This window comes from Xiphophorus hellerii, chromosome 16, assembly GCF_003331165.1.
Source record: "Xiphophorus hellerii strain 12219 chromosome 16, Xiphophorus_hellerii-4.1, whole genome shotgun sequence".
NCBI classification, from domain to species: domain Eukaryota; kingdom Metazoa; phylum Chordata; class Actinopteri; order Cyprinodontiformes; family Poeciliidae; genus Xiphophorus; species Xiphophorus hellerii.
This window is the reverse complement of record NC_045687.1, coordinates 14,308,281-14,327,775: the sequence shown is the minus strand read 5'-3', so window position 1 is coordinate 14,327,775 and position 19,495 is coordinate 14,308,281. Positions and strand designations below refer to the sequence as shown.

General features: G+C 36.9%; 1 protein-coding gene across 4 annotated transcripts in view; it reads right to left on the bottom strand.

Moving 5' to 3' along the window:
* Window positions 1-19,495, bottom strand: part of baiap2l1b (BAR/IMD domain containing adaptor protein 2 like 1b) — a 32,773-nt gene that overhangs the window by 6,489 nt on the left and 6,789 nt on the right. For 2 of the 4 annotated variants that reach the window (XR_004342322.1, XM_032586647.1), the window contains exons 4-10: window positions 14,479-14,540; window positions 12,628-12,699; window positions 10,214-10,348; window positions 5,606-5,758; window positions 5,330-5,485; window positions 4,008-4,131; window positions 3,314-3,530 (exon numbers count right to left, since the gene is read on the bottom strand). Coding sequence is in view for 3 of the 4 variants with exons in the window: in XM_032586647.1 (XP_032442538.1) it covers window positions 3,314-3,530; window positions 4,008-4,131; window positions 5,330-5,485; window positions 5,606-5,758; window positions 10,214-10,348; window positions 12,628-12,699; window positions 14,479-14,540 (919 nt within the window). In the remaining variant the exon portion in view is untranslated. The remainder of the gene's footprint in view (window positions 1-3,313; window positions 3,531-4,007; window positions 4,132-5,329; window positions 5,486-5,605; window positions 5,759-10,213; window positions 10,349-12,627; window positions 12,700-14,478; window positions 14,541-19,495) is intronic. The other 2 variants (XM_032586649.1, XM_032586648.1) reach the window with 2 other exon arrangements.

Here is a 19,495-nt window from a genome sequence, read left to right as displayed (position 1 = left end):
TGTCTGTCTTCTCTACAGTCTCAGTTACACCAAAAGGTCACTCAGACAACATTGTTGAGGAACTTGCTCTATTGTCATTTTAAACAAAAGACAGAGATCAGTACTTGTATAAATTATTGTAACCTTTCAACAAATTAACCTTCGAAACCAAGACCGTTTATAATGAACTAGATGTAGAATATAGGTTTAATAAGTCAATTCCTAAGGTTGGTTGCATTTTTTTTCCAAATGGAGGACACAGAAACCATTTGTTCCTTCCCACACACAAACTAAAATAAACTTTATTTTTCAATTCAAATAATGATGTAAGAAAAAAAGATGGTCAAAATAGTCAGCTTTAAGCTTGGAAGGCTGGTGTAAATAAAATGGCCACATGAGCTTTCTGTTTATAGAAAGTGCAGCCACAGCTTTATTATCCAATCAGCTTTAAACAGGCAGGTAGGTAAACACTGTGGATTTTTGCAGGCTGCAGCATTTTGAAATTTAACCTTCTTTTTTAAAGTATAGAACATGAACCTGGATTTAGATTAGAAATCTAATTTGTCCGGCAAAAAAACCCAAAACAAAACAAAAAAAACTTACTGATGACTCTAAAAAATTAGTGTAGCTTTAACAAAACTCAGAATTAATCCAAGTATTTGAATGTTATAAGCAATGTGACCCAAAGCTAGTCTGTTTGTGATTGTGCTACCATGGTGCAAAGTTGTGTTTAACCAGCATGTGAATTAGCCTCTCCCTCACTGTGGATGAAGGTTAATATTTAAGTGTGAGGTTTGGAGAACAGGCATTTTCTTTGTGTGTCAAAGATATTCTATGTTGTTGAGTCATACTCATGAATAAATGCTAATGTTTACTCATGGTCTGGTGTTCACAAAAAGAAAAAAAAATAATAAAGCATTGACTTTTATGACATGTGTTGCTACTAGCAACTCAACAAATTCAGAAAAACAGCTTGTTGTTTCAAATGGAGACAAATAAGCACAATAGTATTAGTACCGCTCAGATGATTAGAAAATGTTTTTAATCCTATTTTAGAGGCAGAAAACCCATATATGTCAGAAACATGAAACATAAATAACATTCAATGCTTTTGTTTGTAAAGCAAAGAGAGACTTTGAAACAGTTTCAGACAGAAAAGGAGTCTGAGGAGCCACACAGCTCTAAAATAGAAGGGGACCACCACATATGAAAGATAAAGTGTCAAACTGCAGAGCGTGATTGCCCTTTGTAAAGTGAAAAAATAAAAACTCTTATCTTCGGGGAAAATGAGTGTGTTTGCAAAACAGAAAAATGAAGGAGTGAGCACTCTTACTTTCTAAAGGGATTCTCTATGTAGGAAAAGTAGGTGTGAAAGTAAAAGAAAGAAAACATTTTGCCCCAGAATTATAAAACAGTTTGAATATTAGCTTCAATGGAGGAAAAACCTAACACTGTTAGGTGAGCTCACAACACACCATTATTCATTTTATGTTATTATATGTTAAGATTTCCCCATCTATTTTGTGGTCAGGCACCAATGAGCTAAATGTGACTACGTGTGTCTGCTGGAAGGTTTCTAATTAATCTAACATTCCTCAATCCATTAGCAGCGCTAGCATGTCTGAATGATTTTAGCCATCTCCAGATCAGCTGGTGGAAAACATTTGTCAGAAATGTTTTTTTCTGAAAAGAAAGAAGCAGCCAACCACCTCCTGTGAGGCATGATGCCCATCTCGAGAGATATGACGATAAACATGATGAGAGACAACATTCAGGCCTTTGTGTGTTTTGGTTGAGCCTCTCCAGCAGCAACCAGAACAAAGTTTTCTTTGAGGCAGCAGCCTCACATTTGACAGCAACTCTGGAAGGATTGTTTTTTTTTTTTTCAGGTAATTTCCCATGATGGTAACGGAGATCAAGCCTAATGAATGATTAAAATTCAAACGCGCTTTGCTGGGATTCAGAACAAATCTTTGTTTAAGAGTCAGAGATCTTGAGGGAGAGCAGGCTTTGTTGTTGATTTTATATGTGGGCAAACAGGTGGTGTTCTGAACTCCTCACCCTCACACACAGCTTCTGCTGTACATCCCACCCTTGGGCCAAGCTTTACCTTATCCCCTCATCTGTCAAGTTTACAGATGAACCAGCAAAGACAAGTCCACAAAATCATGTAAGGAAATAAACATGGTCAGAATAACAAGATGAGAGGCCAACTGAGGGCGGTGCACTACTCAAACTCCAGTTCTGACTGATCTTGAGCGATCCGATCGTGTCCAGGCAACTCTGAAGACGGGCGGGAAAACACGCAACAATCATTCAGGATTATTTTTATTAACTACCTTTTGTCATGATGAATATAACCATACATTCAACTGAAAGATTTTCTTTATTTAGATTCAAATTTTGAAAGATGAACAACAGAAATGTGATCACGCTTATCTGCACTCAAAAACAAACAAACCCAGATCTGATTACTCAGGATGGATTCTGATACTTGGTGTGGCTTTGCTTGGTTTACTTTTACGTGAATCAGTTAGAATACAGATTAGAACCAGATACGAATATGGGCCACATTAAAGGGTGGAGGAATATGGAGGAATTTTCCTGCCATAATCCAAGAGCACGCATTTTCAGATTGAAAGCAGGATTTCATGTCTTTTGTTCTCAAAACTTTTAATACTTTTGCTTACATTTTTATTTTGAAAGTAGGACTTCATATCTTTCTTCTCAAAACTTGTAATGATTGCACTCAAAACCTCTCCTTGAGCTCACACTTAGTCTCTGCTCGGACCAAATTTTCGCTTGCAAAACTCTGGTAATTAAAAGTTTTGAGAACAAAAGACATGAAATCCTGCTTTCAGACTGAACATGTGTGCTCTTGGATTATGGCAGGAAAATTCCTCCATATTCCTCCACCCTTTAGAGGAACAAGAGGAGTGGCTCATCATGACACAGTGATTAGAGGTGCCTCATCATGGCTCATGATGACACATTCTCAAAAAGGCAAGCGGTCATGAGCGCAAGACTAAATCAGGAGCTTCGCTTGCTAATCTCTTCTTTTGGTGGTATGATCGCTTCTTCAACGCCCATGTACAGCGCATCTAGCAGAGAGTAGTAATTGCTATAACCTTATAGCTATTAATATTAACAGGGAGCCTTTAAATGTAACCTGAGAAGCTGGTGTTGGGAGCTAATAAAATCCCTGGAAACAGTTTAGGATGAGTCACACCCTTTCAATCATACTTTTCAGTTTTGGATACCACTTTAAATTACACCAAAACAGTTTGGTAACTCACATCAGCCAAACAGACAACAGCATGCAGTTAACACTCACTTTCCATTCTTTTCCATTTCGCCGTACATCCAACCGTCCCTCTCGTCAGGGATGAGCAGGATAATGATGTCTCCCTCATCAAAGCTGAGCAGCGTGCTGTTGTTGCCAGCAGTGTGGGGGAAGATGGTGCGCACCCGTGGCCTCCTCGCCATGCTGTTGAGGCCTGTGGCGACGGACACAGACCTGGCAAGATTGTTCTCGTCGCCGTTTTCATGGTCTGGGGGAGAAAAGGAAGAGAATAGTGAGAGATGGAGAAGACGCAGGAATATAACAAGAAAAAAAAAAAGCAGCTTATATCAGCTCTTAGAGGTGCGTATGTTCAGCTGGTGTTGATAATTAGCACTCAACACAGGTGAAATTGTTTTTAATAATTTTTCAGGTACCTAATCTTACGTAAAAACACTTGTTAAACTCAGATTTAATAAACTACTTCAAAATTAAAGTCCATCCTTTAAAGCCAGTGAATCAACTTTAATAGTAATTAGTTCAACAAAAAGGCAGAGTTACAAGCATGCAGCCAAGGGATATATACTATTTGTAAAAGTAGAAAGCTTGTAAAACTGAAAACAAGTGGGAAAAAAACACAATCCAAAACCAAGTCAAGCTAAAATAGTCCGCTCTAGGGAAATTACAGCATCCATATTGAAAAGTAATAAAAAATACACAGACATTTTTACATTAAAAGCTATGTTACCTATGCTGTTTTTGGTCGGCGTATGAGCAGGCTGTCTTGTGTTGCTGTCTTGGTGGTTGAACATATTAGCCAGAGGGCTGGTCTGAGCTTTCAGAGGAGGAGCCGGGGGAACGGGCGCACTCTGCTACAGGAGAATCAACCACATCATCAACATGACATTTGAAGTCAGGAAACAACTTTTACTTTCTAAGTACGACAAATTAAAATGACCCCAACGCTGAACTAGAAAGTCACAGCTGTAACAGAATAGTTTAAAAATAAAACACTAAACATAAAACTAAGTTTAATTTCAGACAGAACTAATACACAATTCAACTATATTGAGAAATTAACAAAACAACACATTATAATAAAATGATGTTTGGAATGATAATTTTGCATTCTGGCAATGGCATTTGAACATTATATTCAATGTTTACACTGCTCGTCAAGATACAGGGCTATTGATTCTAATTCTATAAAAATTTTAATTGTTTTCCATCTATGACTCCCACAAAAGTCAAGGGAAAAAATGCAAAGTGTTATGAATAAAAATATTCTGCAAATGCAAAATGAAGTAAATTAACCAAATATGTAGTGTTGCACTGTAATGAATATATCTGACAAATAAAATTGATGATAAGCATTGCATAAATTATTCTCAAACTTCAATACATAATTGAATATGTATTAATCATTGACTGAAATATTGAAATGGCTAAAATAATTCAGTTATCTATTAGCTCAGTATTTACTCCAGTATTCTTCTGCATAGGAATATGATTTTATTTATTTTTTGTATCTGTTATCTAATAAAGTCAGTAAGCAGGGCTAACACTGCCGTAGTCAAGGTTATTGGACTGCAGGTGGGTAAAGACACCAAGACCTATTTTCAGGGCACTATAGCAACAGAATTACAAATTAAGTAAATATTGAAATAATATGCTTGTTTATAGGATGTAATGAATGATTTTATTTAGCGATATCAACATTGCGGCAATAAATTGCCTAACGACTAAAGCACCGACACGGTTCCAATTTGAAGTGAAATTTTGATTCCCAACCAGAAGCACTCAGGCCCTTTTTCTGACCAACATAACAAAGAAGGTGTCGACTAAAATGGCTGCATAATCTCATTGTTATCTGCTGCTAGGGCACAATTATTCAGTTTCATAAAAAATGTGTTTTTACGCAACACATAATGGCATTTATATCACTTCATCTACCATTAATATGTACACCCACACATGGTGAAATCACCTCACTGAGAGGTGTAATTATATTTTTCCATTCTGCACTGATGAAATATTGTTTCACTGTCCTACACATTCGTCCTGTCATACCACGCTGTGTCTTGATGGGGTGGGAGAAGGCATCGGTGCAATGGCGACTGGCTTGCGCAGTTCATCAATCATGGATAAGACGCTGTCTGGCATGTTGGTGGCATCGTTGCACTGGTCCTGCCAGCTGCTCAGCTTTGTTGACAGCAAGTCTCTGGTCTGTCCAGCAGCCACACGAAGGAGAAAACAACATTTAAAACGTCACAACATTACCTTACAAACATTTGTCAAATTTGTGACTTTATTGAAAAACTACAGACTTTGAATTGTGCATTTTACCTTGTCATGATAGGAAGCAAACTGATAGGTTAGCAAGCAGTGTTTGTCAACAAGAAAACAGAAGCGTCTCTTCTCCTCCAGCAGAGCCTCCTTGCAGCCATCTGCGAGGAACAACTGCATCTCCGTCTGTCGAACTGTCAGGGCTTCCAGGATCTGACAACAAGCAAACAAATATGAAAGAAGATTCAATATCATTCCAGTTGCTTTAAACATGCATGAATCTGCAAGCTGAGAGGAGCAGATTTGACTGTACTTCAGTGCTGTCAGTACATTTATTTTATGATTGGGCATTCAAAGTATAAGTATTGTTGAATTATCTTAGTTTTGATAATGATATAATTCAATATTTTTGGAGAAGAGAGAAAAGGTTTCTGCTAAATAAAAAAAAAAAGACTGAATATGTGGACTAGCACAAATGGGTCATTTTGGAACCTGTTTGTGCATGAGAGGGGAAGTGACACAAGAGGATTTCTATTGAAAAAAAGAAAACTTACAGTAAAGATGTATGGTGATCAAAAACAAAGCAAGTGAAGAACACCTGGAATCCTGACTGATAAAAACTCAGTCGGGGCTCTTGTGACCCACGTTGTGCATCAAAGAGTTAAACACAGCTTCTATTAGGTACACTCTTATCTTGCCTTGCACATGGTCTACAGCCACCAAAACCTTTTCAATGTTGATGCATACACAAACATAACATGGATGTGTTACATGCAAGCAGCACGGCTCTTTTCTTAAAATCTTAATCTCTCTCATGCAGGGGAACAGGTATTGTTAGTTTATCGTTTCCTGTATTGTCAGACTCTGCTGAAAGTAGTATTTAGAGAAAAGATAGAGCAGCAGCATGAAGGGAGGACAGGACAAATCTCGTGAACAGAGGGACAGTGTTATCTTCACTGACAGGGATCAAAAAGGGTCAGTGGGGTCCCTGAAAGGATTTGGTTTGTGCATGCATGTGGTAGCAAACCCAGCAGGCTCATTTTTGATATTACCTATTGGATTATTTGGTTTTTAACAACATAGAGACAATCAGGTTTCAGTAGAATACTTTGTTTTGCTGATATAGTGAACTGGTATTAGGGAATAGCACTGAAAGGAAGTTAAGTTGTATCCAAAGTGATTTTGTAGCTCCAGAGATAACGTCAATCAGAATTTCTCAGTTCTTCTCAAAAAGAATAAAATAATAATACAATCAAATAAAACTCTGACTGGACGTGGCTTTGTTAAGATTGTTCCTGATTTCTTGGCTCTGTTACTTTGGAGATCCACATCTCATCAAACTGGCTGGAACTGGCACACCTGTAACGGCTGCTGGCACTGAGGCACACACCCCTGCTCCTTTCAAGCTGTAGAACAGCAGTCATCTGCTAATTCCTTCAATGCTGAGGGATGATATTTACTTGAAGGGTGAGGCGGCTCATGACCTCTTTAGTGTGTCAAACACAAACAGGCATAATCAGCTGATGGAAACATGAACCTTACAGTCAGTGTTTCTGATTCCTGGATCAGAATGCAGGATGCATTCTTAGACAATGAATGCGTTGCAATATGTAAATGAGAGCAGGCCCTGTATTAACAACCTATGTTTATTAATGTGTTTTGGGAGGCTGTTGGCCATCATGTGGTATTTCTTTGAGGGAGTGTGACAATGATAGTGATGCAGCACAGGATTAAGTATGTATGTCTGCATATTTTGGAGAAGAAGCATCCTTTTATTTTAAAAGCTGCACAAATTTGTGCTGAACGTAAAAAAAGGCACAATAAATGTGTAGTTGTACATGATAAAAAGTGTAAAAGTATAAGGTGTATAAATACTTTTACAATGAACATTATTATTGTAGAGTCTTAAATGATAACTCAAACCTGCAAAGTTGGATAAGGGCACAAAAAGCTGATTTTTTCAATTTACCTGCTTACCCAAAATGTTGATGCAACCTTTCCCATGGTTACTGAATATTTAGATATTTTAGCTCACATTAAGATAGAAGTGTTTCTGTATTATAAACCTAAAAGTAAAGATGAAAACTAGCCACATACTACTCATGTCCTCTAGTAAAAAGTAGCCATTTTGTTTACAAAACTAAAACAAATATATACTGGGTGTACTACATTAGAGCCGGTAGATGTCATCTTTGATCATATCTTCCTTTTCCATCCAAATACCTGTGTGTTCAGTAACAGCGAGTCCTGCATGAATCAGTCTATTTAGATCTCCCAGCATCTCTGTCGCTAACCAACGCAGAGAACAGGCCTCTGATTGTGGCAACAAGTCAGCAAACAAACAGAAGCAAATATCAGCAGCAAACACACAAATCTTTACAAATAAGACTATTATTAGAACAGCACAGACCTTCTTGATTTTGCATTTGAAGCCACAGCTGTCTCCAGATCGCTTTTATAATTGCATGTTGCACAGAAGAGATGGACAGACAATAATGTCATGATGTTGTGATTCTATGACTGACCTAAGTAATTTTTAATTATTTATTATTTATTCTCAACAATGAAGAAAGAGAATCCCATGAACTTCAATAAGAAATATGGGTAATCAGGTTCAATGCTGTCATCATTTGTCATATATCTATTTTTCTAAAGATATGACTGAGGAGGAACATAATTTAGAATATTGCAATGGCCCAGTCAAAGTTAAGATCTCAATCTGATTGAAACTGGATTTCAAGAGAAGTCCAGTCATTTGTGTTTTGCAGTCATTTGCAAAAAACAAATGACTGCAACCTCATTTGACTCACAATACTGTAAAGATTTAACCAAATTCCTCCACAAAGTGAAAGACTGACAAATACACTAACTTATTGATGCCAAGGGGATTCTAATAATAAAAATGTGAAATTAGATGTGTGTTTTTGTGCACCCAAGTTTAAATTCCAATAATATAAGAATTTGGTAAAGGTAACCACATACATTTAAAAGGTGCTGCACTGCTATGAACAGTATGAATAACTGCAAGTGGGCCCCTCATTTTCTGTTAAATGACTCTATGATTTACTTCATGTGTATTACTTCAGTAAATATAGCAAATAATGTATAAGAAAAACAAACTCCCTAAAAGAAAAAACTCTCCTCGACGTTTCGGTGACAGATTGCAGTGCCCGTCTCGATCAGTTAAAATTTTTACTACCGCATAAACTTGAGCTATTTTGGAAAGGACTTCTTTCAGATTTTTGATGTTTTTTTTCTCCCTCTTTACTTTTCTAGTCCCCTGTGTCTAGTGTATGTTCACTTTGAAGACTTTTTAATGTCATGTGAATCATCCAGTAAAGTTTTACAGCTCTGACATCCTGTCTTCCTGTCTTCTTGCCCATCGGGGAGTGTCTTGCTGAGTCACCAAAATCGAACAAACTGGCTTTATATCAAACAGGTGAAAACAGCAGCGAGGAAAACTCACTCATGTCCCGGTGGGGAGGTGAAAACAAACACAGAAAGATACTTAAGGGAGGAGATGAAAGAAAACAGGATGAGGGAAGAAGAATAGGTAAACAGAACAATGTACATACATGTCAGAGTAGTAATTAAAAGGCAAGAGGCGGAGACTTCTCCATATTTTTCTCATATTTTCTAATAAAAAAAATTATTAGATGAAAGAAATAGGTAAAGGCTGCTACTCTTGATTTGAAATATATATTTAAAAATCTAAAATAATTAATTACTTAAACTATTTCTTAAATATTCACAACTCCTGCGACCTAAATGGCATTTAGCACGCTGTGGGTCTTGAAACAGGCAGGGTGAACTATGCTCATCGAATACACAAAACCCTTTAAGTACACAAAAAATTACATTCACAAAAAGCCAGGCAAACAGGCTGCTTGATAAGGTCAATGGAAAGCAGGTTATGTAGGATTTTGACGCTGCCCTGCCGTCGGGGAACCGGCTTTGAAATGAAACTTCTCATTCGGCAGAGCCACTGAGAGGGTGTGGCAGCACCGTGTTAAAACAACCTGCAATAATGATTTAACATGCCACAGGGAATGACTACAATGAGGTAAAACACTAACGGTAATAATGACACAACCACTAAATCTTCTTTCCCCAAACTGGATCTTATACGTCATCATTCTGGGGACAAAACACAAACTAATCTGTTTTGTACTACATGCAAGTAGTAAATAAATATTTTTAAGTTAGTATGTCAATACTAGTATTATTGTATATAGTTCCAATTAGGAGGTACAAATAATAAATAAAAGATGTCTACAATTATTCTATTCTGGATTATTTTTTATCTTTTCTTAGGTGTGCACAAATACAAGCTCATGATCACCAGAGTGAATTGGTTTGTTGCCTTTAGCCAAGCCCATGCAGCTACCTGAATACATAAAGCATATGGAAAGAAAATTGGGCAGACAAAAAATAGTTCAATAGTAAACAGTGATATTTTCATGCCTGACTGCACAGATCCAACACCATACACACTACTGTTAGTCCAGCTCTGACAGTGTGCAGCTCAGACTTCAAAGTTTGCTGAGCAGAGACTGCCTTAAGGTAATCTCTGTATGTTGACATAAATATGAACATAACTCTGTGTATGGGGGCTTTAAAAACACATCATGTGTCAAATGACTGTGGGAGTTTTTGTGTCCATCTCACCTCGCTTTCCTTGCTTTCGTATTTGTTGGCGTTCTTGCCTTGGCTCTTCCTCCTCAGCTTTTTCAGGTCCGCCTGGGACTTCTCCAGAGAATCCTGCTTCATCTTGTGCTCCATCTGGTACCTTTTGAAAGTGGCCTAAACCAGAGAAATGACTCATGTAAATGCTGGAACAGGAAACTAGTGATATTTGTCACAAAAAAAAAAAAATTTGCTTCTAGGTATGGGCCAGTCTTAACCCTATAAAGTCAAAACTTTAAGAGCTCTAAAGTAGCATGTTGTTCCATTCATATACTTAATATCACATTGAATGAAATGAAGAGATGGTGACATTTTCTGGTCCCTTTCCCCACATGTTGCTTTGAGCGTTCAGTCTCCTTTACCTGAGTGAACTACAGTCCCTGCCAGATTCTCCAATTCTAGCAAGTTAAACATTTGAGTTAGATTTGTGTAACAAAGATTTCTCTTTGTGCCACTATCACTTCAAAGATATCCATTAAGGTTTAAAGGGTAGATCTTCAAAGGTGATCCACACTCCTTCACATTCCCCATCTCAAATGAAAATGGCGTTAATGATTTGTGCTCCGTTTGTGCAGCAAAACGTTTTACTTGTGCCACCATAATTTAGAATATATTAAACACATTAAAATTTCTCCATGATCTCCATGAGTGGCTAAAACCTTTGGGTGACCTTTAATCTTTTAAAACTCTTCAAAATTCTGGTTGTATGAAGAAAAACCTTTGCGGCACAAATCAGAACAAATCATATTTTTGTTTAAGTCGATTAAAGGTAAGGAAATTGATTCTTCTGTAATGATCTGCTTTTAAATTGTATTAGTATCTTTAAAATCAGAGCAACACAAAGCTTTGCTCTATAAATCAGCTCAAACCTACATAGTAATAATGGGATAATGGCAAATCCCCAAAAGTTTTCTTCGTGTTGAAACAGGAGCTGAATTCTGTTATCCACAAAATCTCCACAACTGTTGCTTCTTTAAAGTGGCACCGTTTTTATTTGCAACAAGCTACTAGCATGCCTATTGGGAGAATAATTCACCTGCTGGAAGCTTGCTACCGAGTCGACTAACCCATATAGTTAATTAAATTAGCATCCTCCTTGTTAACCTCCCAATGTCAGACTATATTCTCCCAGGCTTACTTCCAGGTAAACAAGATTAAGTGTCACAAAGCATTACAGTTTGACTTTGTTATACACACACTGCATATAGTGACCGACTTCCAATCCAAATTTGTTTCCCAGTTTATAAGTGTTCAGTATTGCAGTTATATTTTATTTTTTTCTAAAAACTTGCTTTTATTTAGCCAAACATTGGCCCCAGTATTAAAGTAGACCTGAATATTAAAAACTCCAGATGTCAAAATCACTCAAATGTAGCTTCAAACCTTTCTTATGGTTCAAATAACTTCATAGAAAGTCCAGGATTTTCTCTATTTGTATAAGATTTTTAATAGGGTCCCCTCCCCCACTTGTTCTTGCAAGCAAGTTAAGATCAGCAGATAAATATCTAAGCCAGGACGATGGGTTGAGAGAAAGGTTTGAAGCTAACAACAATAGCTAGCATGTCTGCTAATAAACAAACCACTACAGCCTAGCCCTAGGTAACATGAGACCCCCAATGTCACACTAGAACTAGTCAAGACTACCTTCCAAGTAAAAATATCAAATATTACAAAACAATGTATTCATTTTTTGGCAGATTTCTGATTTTTACCAAACATTTGGTTGGTTTCAAAAAGTCTTTTTCCATGGTTTTAAAAAGTCACAATTTTAACACAGTGCTTCCCCAAACTTTTTTTTAACAGACTATAAGAGCTAGCATGACTGTCGCGAGAATAAACTGTTTACTGCAGCTCTGCTGTCAAGCAACACAACCTGACTAATTAACCAGGTCACACCAGTTTATTGATTTCATTACTCTTCGCTTTCAGTGAGGTTTCCAGCTTTTATTTTCAACAAAACATTGGCATTTTGATGCCGTGTTAATGTTTGCTCCTTGTTCTTATTAACTGGCTTCAAATATGTTAGACAGACAGGACTTGTTTTGCTGCTGGATAAATGGAATCTCATTTGTCCTTTGTGTCTGAGATAACCCACTTTGAATTAATTATCCTCCCTGCAGTCATAATTATAGCTAGGAATTGCTGCATGTGATCAGATTATGGTGGCGACTAAAACCCTCGCATCATTTATTAATCCTCTTTAGCTGCTCATCCTGTCCTTGATCTCCATTATCAGAAATTTGAAATCCCCCCCATTGCATTATATTTGTCTATCCTCCATTTTGTCACTATGCAAATCACAATAATATACTTCTACATAAAAGTGTGTAAGGTTGCAAGAAGGAATGAAGCTGCATCCACGTTATGACTTGCACATATACACAGACACTACTTACTGTCATGTATTTGACATCCATGTCAGTCTTTCTCTCCAGCTCTGTTATTATCTCCCTGTGGAACCTCTTAAACTTCAGGTGAAGAGGAGGGGGGACAAAAAAAGAAAGAGGATCATTAAGCTGACAGAAGTGTGAAGGACTGACTTTTCAACTTTGCTGTCAACAACAACAACAACAGAAAGTGCAGTCAATCTCAGAAAAAAATGGAAAGTGATCATTATGGAGTGGATTGGTTAGTGTCTGTGGGGGTGAGAGCCAAGTCCAAGGTTGTGCTTATGAATGAGTCAGAAACAAAGCGTGGGAATGCCCATAGTCCTCCATCACATCCTCCCCTTCTCTGCAGGTGTCAATGTTTTCATCGAGGCCTTGTTGCGATGCAGCGACAGCTCCCAGGGAAACATTATCATATGCATAACATGCAGCATCAAAGCACCAAGAAGGTTTTCTCCAAGTTAAACTGAGGCTTTAACTCGCAAGCTGGAGATTATTAAGAAGAAAAACCACCCACAGTTTCTGCTGGTAACACCGTCTCAGAGGACTGCATCACATCTTTTCTGCCCTGAAGTTCATTTTTAATGAGATACACTCAAACTGGTGCAGTTTATTTCTTAAAGAATAAACTGTCACGTGGCAACGCAAGAAAACAGGATGGTCTCACTAATTAATATTTCCACAGATCTTTAATATTATAAAGATCACCATCAATGCACAGCTATATAGCGTCACATTTTTACGTTTAAATTTTCCTGATGGTCTTCCCGTATGGTGACACAATCAGGAGACGTTACAGACTAAAGTCTGAAGTAACATTACTTTGACAGAAAACAATTAGAAGCAGCATTATGTACAAAACTCATGTGTCTACATTACAGTCTTGGCTAGCTACATGCAAAAAAAACCAAACATGTTAGGCTGAAAACTTGAGGTCTTCTGTAATGGAAAATCTTGATAGACAGTTGAAGAATCTAAATACAAGATACTTTAAACCTTTTTTTTCTTTTGGTAATTTGACTTGTATGAACACAGGTTCACATAAAAAAATATATATTTTTGATATAGTCAGAATGTTTTGTTACTGTAACTCAATTTATTGAGTGAAGATATATAAAGACGGCATTTATTATAATTTTAATGATTATAGCTTACAGATAATAAAAACATAATTCAGTCTCAAAAGATTTTTTTTTCTTACAGCACTCATCCCCATTATTTTGTATCGCATAACATTTCTGTACAATTCTTTTATTAGAAAGCACAGAAAGTATTCAGATGGACGAATGATAAATGCATAATCACAAAGACAAAGAATAGTTGCGAAGGGATGTTGAATGAATATGGAGCCTTGAATGAATATGTATGTTACTAGGTCCAAGCAAGCTGAATTACAATGACAAACTTACGGAAAAACACCAGGAGGTGAATCAGCCATGACACATTCGGATATGTCAGTGGGAAGCAGGGCATGTGCAGATGCAAGTTTAATGAATCTCAAAGCAACAGCTACAGCTGATGTTTTTCCAGAGCTTGTTTAGACTTGCCCTTGTACTCAAAGAAAAAAAAAAAAAAACAGCTCTCCTCGTCGCTAAATCACTTTACATTTCAGCTGCCCGTGCGGCTACTGTACATGTAGGTGGGGAAGGAGGCGAGGTGATTTCTATTTATGGGTGTAGAAGAAAGAACTACCGGTTGAAGGCGTCAGAAACAGCATGTAGCTGTGGAAATATACCGAGCAACAGGTTTACAGAGCGAGTGTGTCTGACAAAATGCATTAGGGTTAGGTAACACAATCACGGAGCGATCAAACAGCAGCTATTTAAACGGGTAATCTGTAGAAACATCTGTGGAACTTACATTTTCCTCCATCTCAAGCTGAGCCTTCCTGTGCACCTCGGAGATTTCTACCAGCACTGCACCTGCCAGACGAAAATAAATACACAGGTTAATGTCAGAAGACTCACCTTTCCTGCTTGCTGTTTTTATTCAGTCCTTCCTACTTTACAACCTAAAACTTCTTTAATCTCACTGTACAATGACAACAATGTACAGAATGTACTGTAATGCACCAAAGTAAAATTAGTAACTTGTAGTTGTAAAAAAAATCTTATACCAATGAGCCCAAATGTGTAAGGGCTCATTATGTTTGACATCAAAGGAAAGGGATACATGCGCCTCAACCAGAATAAGTCAACCACCTGCTGGTAATCCAAAACAGCTTTAATTAAAAAAACACCAGCAAATTATCTCCTATTGTTGTTGTAAGTGATAATTCAAACCAACTAAATTAGGATTATGAGAAGAATAAATTTGAACACACCAAGTTCAAATTTGGTGTGTTCGTGAACACACCAAATTGTGTTCCATGAACAAACCTGAAAATGCAATTATTACACAATATTCAAGTATTAAATCATCATTGTGATTTTTATGAATCAGTAATGATTTTCATCCCCTTTGTAAATTAATTAAATAACATATTTTGAGTAAAAATAAATAAATAGAAAAATGAGACATTTAACTTGTTAAATAGAGAACAAACAGCTTTCTGACTAAATAACATTCAAAATACAAACTGAATGAACAGACTGACAATGATCTAAACCTTACAACTGTTTACAAAAAGTAACATCACTTAAATTTTACAGTCTAAAAAAATCATGTTTAAAATGTAAAACCATTATATATTTGCTGACTTTACACTTTAACAGTTTCTTTTATGGTGCTTTTTGTGAGACAGGACCTGAACAACTTTAAACAATGAACACCTTGAATAGTTCAAGGCAGCCTTCCTGCTGACTTGCATCTGTTTTAACGATCCAGTGAGGCTGCTTTGGTCCTTTTTAATATGGCTAACAGATTTAGAAAGTCTTTATCCAAGAGTCATGAGTTTAGCTGTTTTTGCACAGCAAGGGATTTCAGAGGCCTCTGTAGTTTGTTGGAAAAAATTAGTGAAAAAAATAAAATAGAATACAATAGAAACAGCTTTTACTGTTCCACAAAAGCAAAATTCAAGTGTAACAGCAGCAGCACATATAATAAAGGTTTAATGCGACTCTGATGAGAAATCAATGAAACAGTGCTGAAGCTGTAATTTCTGATTTACAGTGAACAAAATGACCATTTTTCTATTTTTGGAAATCTAGAAACATGTATTTCACTTTTACAATCCATTCCAAATTTCTTTAAAAAAAAACCCTAGACTAGATTATAGTAGATTAAATCTAGGTGATTATACCTGCACTTCAATGCCTAGTTTGACTTCTAAGATTAACCTAGTTGATACATCTTCTGTCATGTTTACAACCTGCAGGCAAAATAACTAAAAAGCCAAAAAAAAAAGGGTCAAACATCAATGTGTTGGGAAAAAAACTACTTTTATATAATTTAATATGTTATGGAGTCTGGAGCTTCACACTTTTTAAAAAGAAAAATTAAATTAAATTGCAAAATTTTCAAAAATGAACAGAACATTTTTCTCACTGTATACTTCAGCTACAGTACATAGATGTAAACATGGTGCAATACCTGGGTAGATATTTTTAAAAAACCTTTGAGAAAGAGACTGAGAGGTCTAAGAAGAAATAAATTATTTTAATTGTGAAAAAAATGACAGAAAACCCAGAAACAAATGCACAATCCTCGACAGCCATTGTATTTGCTGCCTGGTGAATAGATCACCATGAGCTGTACATGCATCAGTATTGCTAAGTTGCACAAAATTCGAGACCAAACTTTAGCTTTAAAAGAGAACAAACACAGCTTTAATTAACATTTGCAAATGGAGAAAACATACAAAGCTCACATCTCAGTGAGAATCGGATGAGTTCTGACTTGGGGCTGAACGTCCCCTCATTTACATAGGATACATCACACATTACTTAGTCACACCCCCTGGCTCAAGTGTCAGGTAAAAATCTATACGTTACTTATCTGTCAGTTCCAGTGGAGCAGAGTTGCATACACATTCACAGCTCAACTTTAGGCGTTTCTCCAAAAAGGCCTTTCTGCTGATGGCTAAACAGATACTTGAAACTGAATTTCTACAACCTAGGCTTATCACCTTAGCCACGTCTCACATTTCTAACTGCTGAACACCCTGTTCTTCACTTCTTTGAGGAGGGTCAGAAGAGCATATATCCTGTTGAGCTGCAACTGAGTGCAAACCTTTACTAAAAACATCATAAAGTGTACATTCAAATTTATTTAAACATTGTTACTAAATTTTTCCTTCACAGTATGTAAACAGTGGACTTCCTTTAGCTGTCAAACCACACCTACCTCTCTCCACCCTCCCTTATGGTGGGACTGGCTGTCAGAGTTCACTCTGGTAGAAAAAGTAAGATTTTAAAAGAACAGGAGCTGACAGGAATGCAAAGGCTGTGTTGAGATATTAGGGGAGTAAAGTGTAAGAAAGGGAGCAAAAAGAGTGTTAAAGCAATGTATGTAGTGAGAATGAAAATTGTTAGGAAATGAGATGAGACAAATGTTAGAAAAGAACAGGAAAAGTCAAGTCTACATGATAGATTCTGATGGATTAAAAGCAAAACCAGCAATAAATCACTGCTAAAGTCTGAATACACATGACATTAAAATTATCCCAAAAATGTGAGCAGGTGCGGTTTTGAGTCAAATACCAGACAAACGGATTTTTATGCACAGCACGAGAGTCTGTTGTCCAAGTGATGGGCTGTAAATCTAAGCATTGATTTGTCATTAGATGTTTAAAATTACTCACAGCGTAGAAAAATGTCCTGGTTTCAGCAACGTCAATGCCACTAACAGTCTCATTCCATAGGGCGCCACTCATTTGTTTACTGTTGTCACGATCGGCACCAAACGTTGCCCGGAAACAGGTGTGCTCAAATCAGCGAGTTTGTGAGGGCGATAAGTGTGTCATGATGACAAGGCGCCAAAAGCAACCCACCACCATTAGCTAACAAAAATATCGGAAAATACAGAGAGCGACAAAACCACACGGCTCAGACAGGTTTCCTGAAGGCTTGTTTGCTCAGGCTGTAAAAACAGGTCTTGACTTTGTGGAGCAGTTTGATAAAAATCTAGTTTCTCATGAATGAAGTGAACTAGTTGTTTGTTCAATAGAATAAAAAATCCAAAATATGTCACAAAGTAATAATTCTTCCTCTCGGAAAGGAAATCTTTCCGTTTGAGATCATCGTTTTTAGCTAAACCAACAAGACTCCATTTTTAAATACTGATAAAAATGACTACAAGATAAATGTAAATTTTAGCTTCAAATTAGTCTTTAGTTTCTGCTTCCATGGGGAACATGTGAAGAAGACACAAGGAAACAAGTAATTCAAGTAAGACAAATGTGTCTAGATAATCCTAATTCAGGAAACTGATGCAAGAAAACTCTGTTCACGTCTACAACGTAGCAACTGGAAGGTTTAAAACAAGACAAGGAGGACAGCAAGGAAGAATGTCCATCCATCCGTCCATGTTTTGTATGTATGGATGATGAAACATAAAATCTGAATCTGTGGTCCTGTTTCACTTCCAGACGCAAAATCATAACACAAAAATAAAATAAAACGGAAACATTCATTCATAACTTTGGGAACTCTTAAGCAGGGCTCTCCATTTTCAGTCACTGAACTGCAACTTTTTCCTACTTTAGCCACTGACATTATGCTACTGTAATGTAGGATTAGTCTAATGCTTTAGACACACCTTTACCAAGGGTACCAATATGTGCAAACAGCACTGTAGATGAAAATACAGATAACACTCTAAAAGGTAAAAACAACAATAACAAGTATCCTTGGTTATAAATAAACTCCCTCCTTTCTTTCACCTGATTTTGATGACATTTGGCCAGTAGAATGCAAAAAGGGAAACTGTTCTACTGTTTTTGGCTGTAGACAAAATAATCCTCGCATCAGTGAGAGTCAGGTGACACGCCATGCAAACATATTAGGATTATGTAAAAATGCATCAGGTACTATTTAAACATTGGGCATCGTGTGTTTTTACTGACTGAGAATCTTATGACACTTTTTGTCACAACTAGATAGAACTACAAACTGATGTAATAAGGTAAAACTGTGAGCTGAAAACTGATTTAAAAAATAAATAAATAAAAAAAACTCAAGTGAAGCAGAAAGTCGGTCTAGGTTTAATTTCAAAATTGTTCAAACATTTTGATAGAAAGCTGTTAGAGCTGCAGCAGGATGAAGGATTTGCTTGTAAACCTTGCAGTACAACTGACCAGCAGTGTAGATAATGTTAGCTTTGCATGGATAACAAGAACGCAGCATTTAACTAAAAAAAATCAGTAATTTTGTAAAAACTGTGAGAGATTAAAAAGCTTAATCATTTCATTGTGGTCAAATGTTTGGTTTAAACTTAGAATTGGGTTTTGACAGAAGTAGTTAGCCTTCAAAGAGCACAAGGTATTCGGTTGAATTGAAAGACAATCCAATTCATTTGTAACTAAATATAAAACAACCCAACATCTACTGAATTTTGTAAGTGATGAACAGTTGAAAACTGAGTTGGTTGCCAAAGAACTATAACCGAATCCCAATTAATTTCTACATGAACCTAAACAACTTTCTGCTGCCCCATGAGAGGTCAGATGACTATGTAAATGTTGGGTGTGACAAGAATCGGGGGTAGACTAATTGTAAGGAAGAAGGTAGCAGGATAAGGTGCAGAGGTCCTACAATTTCTTTCAAGAGTGTCTGGTTTCTGGCGATGTGTCAGTGGAGCTCGGGTTTCTGACAGGGCAGCTGCTCTACATCCATGAGCAAGTTCCTAATGACAATGCAGACACTCTCTTATTTACATACATTCCTGCTGTTAGGAGTCTGCAGACGTCACATCCACATCACAATTGCTGATTGCTGAC